Source organism: Salvelinus alpinus, chromosome 20 (genome assembly GCF_045679555.1).
Source record: "Salvelinus alpinus chromosome 20, SLU_Salpinus.1, whole genome shotgun sequence".
NCBI lineage: Eukaryota > Metazoa > Chordata > Actinopteri > Salmoniformes > Salmonidae > Salvelinus > Salvelinus alpinus.
In genome coordinates, this window is record NC_092105.1 from 10,140,338 (window position 1) to 10,152,373 (window position 12,036).

At 41.7% G+C, this 12,036-nt stretch overlaps 1 protein-coding gene across 2 annotated transcripts; it reads right to left on the reverse strand.

The window, feature by feature from the left end:
- Positions 1-205: 205 nt before the first annotated feature.
- On the reverse strand, positions 206-11,763 carry LOC139546285 (SLIT and NTRK-like protein 5). 2 transcript variants are annotated; one of them, XR_011669193.1, is made up of 3 exons: positions 11,489-11,763; positions 1,374-10,988; positions 206-1,320 (listed from the first exon to the last, which is right to left on the reverse strand). XR_011669193.1 is itself a non-coding variant. In XM_071354471.1 (2 exons), the coding sequence occupies exon 2, from the start codon at positions 10,937-10,939 to the stop codon at positions 8,363-8,365; it is 2,577 nt and encodes an 858-aa protein (XP_071210572.1). In that variant the 5' UTR covers positions 10,940-10,988; positions 11,489-11,763; the 3' UTR covers positions 206-8,362. The 2 variants fall into 2 exon arrangements, 1 of the variants encoding a protein (XP_071210572.1); XM_071354471.1 differs by having other exon boundaries at positions 206-10,988.
- Between the last annotated feature and the right edge of the window lie 273 nt (positions 11,764-12,036).

A 12,036-nucleotide genomic window follows, 5' to 3' on the forward strand; every position in this document is an offset into this window, starting at 1 on the left:
ACATTTGGACTTGGATGATATCCTGAGAGCGATGTAAACGGTTTATTTGAAGTAATCTTAGTAATGCTATGAAACACATAGTGGTCTTTTGAGTGGTCTTTTGAGGCAGTATTTCATAACCAAACCTCCCGGTGTGCTATGACATGTACTCCTTCCAACATACTGTTACCACAGTTTGAGGGTGAAGGCAAAACAGAGAAAGATACAGAATTAATGCACATATTTTATTAATTGGCTAACAATAGGAGAAACAGCACTATTTAAGAGATACATTATATCTCTGAGCTCTTATTTCCAAGTTGCATTTCCTCTCCTCCAGTGTGTTTCCACAATAAAAGCCCGGCTCTCAGTGAAGCAGGAGATGCAACTAGCACATTCTATTTACAAAGTTGAAGTAGTAATGTATAATTCATCAAATCACTCACATATGAAAACTAAAAAGGAACTAGTCATAAAAAAAAAACGTACTTAAGTGGAACACTCGCTGGACCTAACTTACAAAAACACGTGTACAAAAAATTAAGAAAACTCTCAGAAAAAAACCGTCAATGATGTGTACTTTGTACAAACTGGTTGCATGAGTCCCATTGCATTTGTACAACTTCTTTGATATACTTGAATGTGACACAAAACATTGGCATTTATTGGCTATTTGCTTTTGATACATACAATGTATAGGCTCACTCTATATGGACATGTTAAATCAATACAGGTCAAGGAGCATGTGGGACAGGAATGACAGTAAATCAAGTGACTTATTAAATTGAACTCTTGGCATATGATTTCAAACAAAAACAAGAAAAATGCCACGGTGCGATAACAGATACAACAACATGCATACAGGAACCAAAACACATCATGTCTAAACTTCAACCTCATATGTCAATACGGGAAAATAAGATGGACAGGACACACATGAACATGTTAATACCGTGCAAATGCATTCTAGAGTTTTCTCTTAGTGCTTTTTTATCTCCCCCAATAAATCTGCTGAAAAGGCATATTTTTTTCAGCTAACCCAATTAGCCCAGAAATGGGTTAGTATGCATTATTTCTGAAGTCCAGACTGCTTTTCATCACAGACTGAGCATTATCTGACGTAATCCCATCACACGCTTTATGAAAAGGCCAGCAACACAACATAGCATTGAAGAGTTGTACCCCTGGAAATAGAATTTCAGATTCTCTATTCTTCTCCATTATGACACATGGCAGCAGGTCCAGATGGATTACCAGGTGGTGTACTCAGTCCATGCGCTGATCAGCTGGCAAGTGTTTTCACTGACATTTTCAACCTCTTCCTGACCCTGTCTGTAATACCTACGTTTCAAACAGACCACCATAGTCCCTGTGCCCAATAACGCCAAGGTAACCTGTCTAAATGACTATCGCCCCATAGCACTCACATCTGCAGCCATTAAATGCTTTGAAAGGCTGGTCATGGCTCACATCAACACCATCATTCTAGACACCCTGGACCCACTCCAATTCACATACCGCCACAACAGAATCACAGATGAGGCAATCTCTATTGCACTCCACACTGCCCTCTCCCACCTGGACAAAAACAACACTTTGGACTCCTGAGTGGCGCAGTGGTCTAAGGCACTGCATCTCAGTGCTTGAGGCATCACTACAGACACCCTGGTTTGAATCCAGGCTGTATCACAACCGGCTGTGATTAGGAGTCCCATAGGGTGGCGCACAACTGACCTGGGTTTATGCCGGTGGAGGCCGTCATTGTAAATAAGAATTTGTTCTTAACTGACTTGCCTAGTTAAGGTTCCATTTTTTAAAGTAAGAAAGCTGTTCATTGACTACAGCTCAGTACCCTCCAAGCTCATCACTAAGCTCAGGACCCTGGGGCTGAACACCTCCCTCTGCAACTGGATTCTAGACTTCCTGACAGGCCGCCCCCCAGGTGGTGAGGGTAGGTAACAACACACCCACTCAACACGGGTGCTCCTCAGAGGTGCGTGCATAGTCCCCTCCTGTACTCTCTGTTCACCCACAACTGCTTGGCCACGCACGACTCCTTCATTAAGTTTACTGTCGACATGACAGCGGTAGGCCCGATCACTGATGACAATGAGACAGCCTATAGGGAGGAAGTGAGAGCCCTGGCATTCCGGTGCCAGAACAACAACCTCTCCCTCAATGTCAGCAAGACACAGGAGCTGATCGTGGACTAGAGGAAACGGAGAGGCGAACACACGCCCCCATCCACATCAATGGAGCGGTAGTGGAGCAGGTCGAGAGCTTCAAGTTCCTCGGTGTCCACATCACTAAGGAATTAAAATGATCCACACACACCAACACAGTTGTGACGAAGGCACTACAACACCTCTTCCCCTCAGGAGGCTGAAAAGATTTGGCATGGTTCCCCAGATCCCCAAAAAGTTCTACAGCTGCACCATTGAGAGCATCTTGACTGGCTGCATTACCGCTTAGTGTAACAACTGCTTGGCATCCAATGGCAAGGCGCTACAGAGGGTAGTGCGTACGGCCGAGCTCTCTGCCATCCACGTCCTCTATACCAGGCGGTGTCAGAGGAAGGCCCTAAAAGTTGTCTAAGACTCCAGCCACCCAAGTCATAGACTGTTCTCTCTGCTACCGCCTGGCAAGCGGTACCGATGCATCAAGGCTGGAACCAACAGGACTCTGAACAGCTTCTACCCCCAAGCCATAATATTGCTAAATAGTTAACCCAATCAATCCTGAGACCCAAGCAAAAATCGTTTTTTCATTTATCTGACTTTCATATTTCATATATCTGCATGTCCAGCCCTTGCACAGTATTTAGTCTCACAATGAAGTGGTTCACCGTTTTCTTTTCAGGACAACCAGGGCTACAAGTAGAACACAAAACAATTTGACATAAACAGCTGCATTCATGAGTTTTATTGTATTGCAGTGTTATAGACACCATGTCCTGGGATTTCCTTTGGTCTTCTATGTAGAAGAACCCCTTACAGTGTTATAGACACTATGTCCTGGTATTTCCTATGGTCTTCTATGTAGAAGAACCCCTGACCTTCTAACACCTCTTGTGTAGCTTGTGAGCATCATAGAGCAAAACATGTTACATGTGCATGTGATAAGGACAAATCTTTTGGGATTCGCCCTCGTCTCACCAACACCGCTCTAGCTCAGCCCCGAACGGATGCAGAATAATGAAGAGGGAAAATACTACCCAGAATTCTGTAGCTCAAACACACAATGTTCAAAAGGGGTTAGAGGTCCTAAATCACACCGGAGCGACAGTGGGACTCAACGGGTTACCCGGACTATCTGCATTGAACCCCCTTTGCACTAACTCTTGACTCATACGCTGCTGCTACTGCTTATTATTTACCCTGTTACCTAGTCACTTTACTACTACCCATATGTACATATCTGTATATACTGTATTGTATTCTATACACTGAATGTTAAACAGCCATCTAAAGCACATCAGAGGCAGCTGCCTAAAAACATAGATTAGGAATCACCGGCCACTTTAAGGAAATGAAACACTAATAATGTCTCCATATCTTGCATTACTCATCTCATATGTTTAAACTGTACTCTATACTATTCTACGGTATCTTAGTCACTTTAATTGTGTGTAAATATTGCATCACCCATCTCATATCTACAGTTGAAGTCGGAAGTTTACATACACTTAGGTTGGAGTCATTAAAACTAGATTTTCAACCATTCCACAAATGTCTTGTTAACAAACTATCGTTTTGGCAAGTCGGTTAGGACATCTACTTTGTGCATGACACAAGTCATTTTTCCAACAATTGTTTACAGACAGATTATTTCACTTATAATTCACTGTATCACAATTCCAGTGGGTCAGAAGTGTACATACACTAAGTTGACTGTGCCTTTAAACAGCTTGGAAAATTCCAGAAAATTATGCCATGGCTTTAGAAGCTTCTGATAGGCTAATTTACATAATTTGAGTCAATTGGAGGTGTACCTGTGGATGTATTTAAAGGCCTACCTTCAAACTCAGTGCCTCTTTACTTGACATCATGGGAAAATCAAAAGAAATCAGCCAAGACCTCAGAAAAAAAAATGTGGACCTCCACAAGTCTGGTTCATCCTTGGGAGCAATTTCCAAATGCCGGAATGTACCACGCTCATCTGTACAAACAATAGTACGCAAGTCTAAACACCATGGTACAACACAGCCGTCATACCGCTCAGGAAGGAGACGCATTCTGTCTCCTAGAGATGAACGTACTTTGGTGTGAAAAGGTCAAATCAATCCCAGAACAACAGCAAAGGACCTTGTGAAGATGAAGGAGGAAACAGGTACAAAAGCATCTTTATTCACAGTAAAACGAGTCCTTATATCGACATAACCTGAAAGGCCGCTCAGCAAGGAAGAAGCCACTGCTCCAAAATCGACATAAAAAAGCCAGACTGGAGTGGCAGCATCATGTTGTGGGGGTGCTTTGCTCAGGAGGGACTGGTGCACTTTACAAAATAGATGGCGTCATGAGGGGGGAAAATGATGTGGATATATTTAAGCAACATCTCAAGACATCAGTCAGGATGTTAAAGCTTGGTCGCAAATGGGTCTTCTAAATGGACAATGACCCCAAGCATACTTCCAAAGTTGTGGCAAAATGGCTTAAGGACAGCAAAGTCAAGGTATTGGAGTGGCCATCACAAAGACCTGACCTCAATCCCATAGAACATTTCTGGGCAGAACTGAAAAAGCATGTGCGAGCAAGGAGGCCTACAAAACCTGACTCAGTTACACCAGCTGTCAGGAGGAATGGGCCAAAATTCATCCAACTTATTGTGGGAAGCTTGTGGAAGGCTACCCGAAACTTTTGACCCAAGTTAAACAATTTAAAGGCAATGCTACCAAATACTAATTGAGTGTATGTAAACTTCTGACCCACTGGGAATGTGATGAAAGAAATAAAAGCTGAAATAAATAATTTTCTCTACTATTATTCTGACATTTCACATTCTTAAAATAAAGTGGTGATCCTAACTCACCTAATACAGGGAATTTTTACTAGGATTAAATGTCAGGAATTGTGAAAAACGGAGTTTAAATGTATTTGGCTAAGGTGTATGTAAACTTCCGACTTCAACTGTATGTACTGTATTCTATACTATGCCACTGTATCTTAGTCCAATGCCGCTCTGATTATATGTATATATTATTAATCCAGTCTTTACTTCGATTTACGTGTATATGTTGTGAAACTGTTGGATATTACTTGTTAGATGTGCAGAGGCACATGCTGTATCCCCTGCACACCGAGTCGGTACTGATACCCTGTGTATACACTGAGTATACAAAACATTAGGAACACTTTCCTAATATTGAGTTGCACCCCTCAGAACAGCTTTAATTCGTCGAGGCATGGACTATACAAGGTGTCGAAAGCGTTCCAAAGGGATGCCGGCCCATGTTGACTCCAATGCTTCCCACAGTTGTGTCAAGTTGGGCGCAGCTGTCTAAGGCCCTACATCTCAGTGCTAGAGGCAACACTACAGGCACTGGTTCAAATCCAGGCTGAATCACATCTGGCCATGATTGGGAGTCCCATAGGGCGGCGCACAATTGGCCCAGCGATGTCCAGGGTAGGCTGTCATTGTAAATAAGAATTTGTTCTTAACTGACTTGCCTAGTTAAATAAAAGTTGTGTGGGTGGTGGACCATTCCTTATACAAACGGGAAACTGTTGAGCGTTAAAAATCCATCAGCGTTGCAGTTCTTGACACACTCAAACCTTGCACCTACTATCATACCCCATTCAAAGACACTTCTATATTTTGTCTTGTCCATTCACCCTCCGAATGGCACACATTAACAATCCATGTCTCAATTGTCTCAAGACTTAAAAATCCTTCTTTTAACCTGTCTCCTCCCCTTCATCTACAATGATTGAAGTGGATTTAACAAGTGACATCAATAAGGGATCAAAGCTTTCACCTGGTCAGTCTATGTCATGGAAAGAGAAGGTGTTCCTAATGTTTTGTACACTCAGTGTATAGCCAAGTTATCATTACTCAATCTGTATTTAGTCCTTGTGTTATTATGTTTCTATTATTTTTCTCTCTGCATTGTTGAGAAGGGCCCATAGGTAAGCATTTCACTGTTAGTCTACGACTGCTGCTGTTTTACGAAGCATGTTAGATGATCTGATTTGAGAATGGTCAATTTCATTACATTTACTAATCTTTACACAATTATTTTTTCAACGCTTTGAATAGACATCATAACGTAATAGACCACAGTCAGGTAGCCTAGCGGTTAAGAGCATTGGACCAGTAACCAAAAAGTTCACTGGTTTGAATCCCCTTGTCGACTAGCTGAAAAATCTGCCAATGTGCCATTGAGCAAGGCAGTTAACCCTAGTTGCTGTGGATAAGAGTGTCTGTTAAAATGTCAAATGAGAGGTCTAGGGTTGCAAAAATTATGTTACCTTTCCCAAAATTCCCAGGTTTTACAGAAATCCTGGTTAATTTATTCCAGGAATACGCAGGAAATCTGGAATACTCCAACCAGGATGTTTGGGAAAGTTACTGGAATTTTGCAACCCTAGCTTGGACCATAACCAAAAAATGTCTAACAATGAATTCAAATTTACATTCTACAGTAATACCCCAAAAATATATTTAAGTGATCAAACATGTTTGACATTTAAAAGTGGCAGTCACCAGAAGTTATTTTGCATCCGAATGCATTTTATATCAAGCTATGTCTAGCGATAAGAGGAATACATGTATTTCAGTTTATTTGTTGACAACGATAGGGGAGAGTGGGGTAAGTTGAGCCAAATGGGTAAGTTGAGCCACCCTTGTTTGTAGGAAACAATACACAAAGTGAATCATTTGACCAAATATTTAGGAAGAGGTCATCATTTCATGGAGTCTCTGAAGGAAGAAACCACATTGGAAAAAGTGGTGAACAACAATAAACCTAGCATAAAAGTGCATACTTGTAGCTGTGTTTGCTAATATAGTCAAAATGTTTGCCTTGGGGTAAGTTGAGCCAATGGCCATGGGGTAAGTTGAGCCAATGGCCATGGGGTAAGTTGAGCCAATGGCAAGTTGAGCAAATTAAAGTGTTTTCTTCCTAGGCATAATGCAAGACATTATCGCTGGGATATGAAGTAACAACAGGATGTTAAAAGTGTTTTAACAAGTACAAAGTGATTTTTAGGTGTTAAACCTGTGTTAAAAGAAAATTAAAATAATTAAAAGACAAAAAGCGATTGTGATTGTGTTGAATTGTGTTTGGGAAATTAAGACAGACATGGCTTTAAAAAGGTGGTGGCAATATTTAATTCAGTACGCGGCTTAATTTATCCTGTCCCGTGGCTCAACTTACCCCATACTCGGGGTAAGTTTTGCTAAAACACTTTTTCTGAACAAGCTATGCTTTCAAAACTGTAATGTTTACATGAATTTTGATTATTTTCAGGGATACACAACATCCTGAAATATATATAGGTATTTTTGTTAGAAATAATACTATATATTCCTTGATGGAGTGATGCTGAATCTAAAGAATGGCTTAATTTACCCCACTGCCCCCTCAACTTACCCCATTGTCTCTCAACTTACCCCAATGTCAACTCAACTTACCCCACTCTCCCACACTGTGAATACTTATTTCATCACTCTAAAGGATATGAAAATAGGGAAATTGAGGATTGAGGATTCCAAACTGGAAAAAGAAGTGGCAATATGCAGGTATAATGCCAAATGTCTTATAACTTTTTCACAATGCAGTAGTTACATATCTGCAATAATTTAACATATAGCTATACGGCCATGGTTATTTACATAGTCTATGCAATATATATATATAAGAAAGTGACATCATATTCGTTGTTGACCTGTTCCTGTCAATCAGTGCAAAGTCATAAAAACAAAAACAGAAGAAGAATTACATCCTCAAATACTTGTATAAAAATAGACAATTGTTGAAAATTATAAACTGTACCACCCCAAATATCTCTTACGAAGTATAGATTATGCATTTATCTTTTAAAAACATGGTTTAGCCATATAGCTGATGATGATGCATACAGAAGCCAGTTGAGCATCTCACTTTTAAAATTGCAACAAGCATACATAAACTGCATATTTACATAGTTGTTGGCACAGAGATTGGATAACTTAAAAAAAAAAAAAAGTTTCTCAAAGCGAGACTGTAATTGATCCAGAATAAACAAGCTAACGGAATACCTATTGCTTTTACGCTGTTAAGGGAAGCCTTTGCATGTCTGTATAGTTTCAAAAGATAGATCCACATATTTTTTCCAACATGAGCACAGCTTGCCCCAATGCAACAAGCAATTACTCAACCAGTCAAGGAAGAAAATCAAGTCATTCAAAACTGGGTGAACGTGGTACGTTTCTCAAGAACTTCAAGGTAGTCGGGATCACTATGAAGCTTGGCTTTCAGTTCCCAGTACTCACTTATGTTCGGTTCAACATAAACAGCACTCGGTGCTGTGCAATACAATATTGTCTGCTGTATGCTTTCTGGGTGCGTGTATTGATGTCTGACATTAAAGTCTGAGTTATACTGATTTGATGAATGGGCAGTATGCCTGCATGGTAAAGTATTGCTGTAGGGTGACGGCTTGTCTGGGTCTAGGACATCGTCTTGTAAAGGGGAGTGTTTGTTGAGTGGAGTACTAACGCCGTACTCGGCGCTTATTGCGTTAATACCCACCTCTTCTTCCGAGTGATTATTCAGAAACGCCACATTCAACTGATCAAAGTCTCTGTGCCCATCCACTGATTTGTTCTCCATTGGCCTATACACCGTGGGGCTATAGACTGTGTTTTTGCACGTTTGTTCAGTGGGAGAGGGGATGTACTCATACACATGCCCTGCAGACGCCCTGACTTTTGGAATAGATCCCTTTTTGTAAAGACCGTACTCCATGTTCAGCGAACTAATGCACGCGTTCATGGAGTTATTCTGCTCATTTAGTGTCTTTTGACGTCTCTTCTTCACAGCCGCAAACAGTCCTGCAGCGACAAACACCGAAACGATGAACATCAGGAGCAAGGCAAGGATCGTAACAGACAGAGGAACACTGTTGATCTGTGTGTCGTAATCTAATGATGTTTCTATGGTGATGGTGCTGCCGGGAACAGATTCTTCTGAAGGTGGGATCATGGACGCAAGGATATCAGAGTTATTAAGGCAGGAAGGAGTTGTCTTAATGTATCGCATATCCTCCCCGAACAGTCTCTTAGGGGAGCCACAGATGACATTGTCCACAACCGTGCCGCTGCTGAGCTGTTCCAGCCACATCTTCATCTTCACGACGGAGCAGCCGCAATCCCAGGGGTTCTCGAACAAGTCTACCTGCACCAGTGATGTCAGTTGACCCAACACGCCACTGACAGGCAGACTGCGGAGGTGATTATTACGAAGATTTAGTCTGGCCAATGTCAACCCATTAAAGATTCCCTGGGGTAAGGTCTTCAGGAGGTTATTATTCAGGAAGAGCAGCTGAAGGTTGGAGACATGCTGAAAGGTGTCTGAAACAATTTCTCTAATGACATTGTATTCTAAATATAGGAACTGCAGACTCTCTAATCCAAATAACATATCGACTGTGAGACGGTCTATCAAATTCCCATTCAAGTACAGCCTGCGTAAGTGTGTTAAATCGCCAAAGGCTCTGTCATGGATGTGAGCGATCCGATTGTTGCCAAGGTGAAGCAAATCTAATCCAATCATTTCAACGAAATCTGATCTCCGCACCACGGGGATAAAATTCCCTGTGAGATACATCTTTTTGGGATGGTAGGGTTTGGGATTTAAGTCAGAGATGTGCTCAATCTTTCTCTCTTGGCAGTTAACGTTCAGACCGAGGTCTGAAATTTGGAGATTGCACGTACAGGCAGTAGGACAGTCCAAAGGCATTGGGGATTTGGTTTGATATGAAACGATTTGACCGTAGTTTTGCGGTTTATTGGAGGGAATGCGAGATGTGGGTTTTGACTTTAACTTGCCTGACTGGCGAGGTCCCTTGGTGGGCCTTGACCGGGATGTGAACGAGGCTGTGACTGAGGCTGGTGTGGTCCTAAAGTATGCATCAGTGGTCTGATGTGCCCGGGGACGCATCTCATACTCTGCAATAGCTCTCCTGGGGCACAGTTCCTGTTTAGAGACTTCATCAAGATCTCTCCCATGAAGCCGGAATGGAAACTCACAGACCACGTCACCCACTAAAGCGGTGTAGGATATGCTCTCGAGCCAGGCCTTCAGCGCAATCAACTCACAAGAGCAGTTCCATGGGTTCTCCTCTAGTTGTAATTCCATAATGCTGTCCATGTGTTCCAAAAGACCCGAATAAGGGAACAGTTTCAGTTGATTCCCCCTCAGGTCAAGGTGAGTCAAAGGGACATGTTGGAAAATGTCAGTGGGAAGAGTAGAAATTATGTTGTCGTTTAAAATCAGGACCTCCAGACGACGCAGTTTGCTGAAGGCTTTTCGCTCGACATGGGCGATGGAATTGTAGTCTAGCTGAAGATATTCCAGACTTTCAAGGCCAATGAAAAGATCTTCCGTCAAGGCATCGATTTTGTTATTGTTGAGATGTAATCTTTTTAATCCCTGAAGTCCATTAAAAGCTCCTGATTCAACTGTGGATATGTCATTGTTGCCCAGATGCAATATTGTAAGCCCATTGTATTCAACAAAGTCATTGGTGGAGAGCCTCTTCAAAAGGTTCCCTGTGAGCAGTAAATGATACGTTGTGAAGTACACAGGGCTAACTTCAGAGAGATCGACTATTCCTCTACTTTCACAGCCCACAGTCAGTATCCCCTCTTTCTCCTCACAGGCACACAATCTTCGACATATCTCTCCATAATTGTCAAACATCTCAACGATGCCCACTGATGTAGTCACCAACAATAGGATTACAATCCAGTGATGCATTATCCCTGTGTTGATGGCTAAACTCACACTGTTGTGCTGCCGAAGTAATCTAGAAGAAGAAGACAAAGAGGTCATCTGACTAAACATGCTTTAACTTCATACTCATGAGTCCTCAAACAGCCTGTAATTAGGAAGAGCACCTGCCCAAAGGTGACTTCTGGTTGCCACAGAATGACCCAAACTAACTGAAGGAGAAAAAGAACAGGATTCCAAATGAAAAACCTTGACATTAATTAAACTCCACTAACACCAGTCAGTACCATATCATGTAAATGAATAGTGAACAAGGGCCCACCAATAGTCCATACTCCAGCCCAGTGTGAAAACATTAACTATTCAATTATTATCATATTATTATTATTATCAAAATAAGGAAAACATGTCATAGGCAACCAAATAGCATTGATGTTCAAAACCAACAATCAAAACAATGTATACACTTATTTGGAAAAAGATGATGGTTATTGCCACATAAACGTAGCATCAGCATACAATGCAAACAGTCCCATGTCACATCTACATAGTATAATCCTATTTAGAAATTCTTACCTCACTCACTGGTAAATATGAACGTTCCTTGTTCGGTATGACAACGCATGCTCCATTGTACGACTTACTAATGTTCTACGACGCCTGTTTATTATGAACACGTTTGCCTCCTCTAATGCACCAAAGAGGATGAAAAGAAATGCTGATCAACCATAACTGCCAAATGCATTTCTCTTTTCATTACGCGTTGTGCCGGGGAGGACAAAGCTATGCCTGGTAACAAAGTTGCTTATTCGGTCTCCCTGGATGAATTGCTCTGTCTCTCTCTCCCTCTCCCTCTCTCTCTCTCCCCCTCTCTCTCTCTCTCCCGCTCTCTCCCCCTCTCACTCTCTCTCTCCCTCTCGCTCTCTCCCCCTCTCACTCACTATCTTTCTCTCTGTCTTTCACATACAAACACGAATCCTGTAAAAATCCTTGATCGCACCTGCAATAACTGCCGTTTGTAGGGTGTTACCCTGACTACTAAATTTTTCATGAACATAAAAAGGAATCATCGGTTGACCTGTCACTACGCTCAACTTTTATACTGCACACAGATACACCTCCCT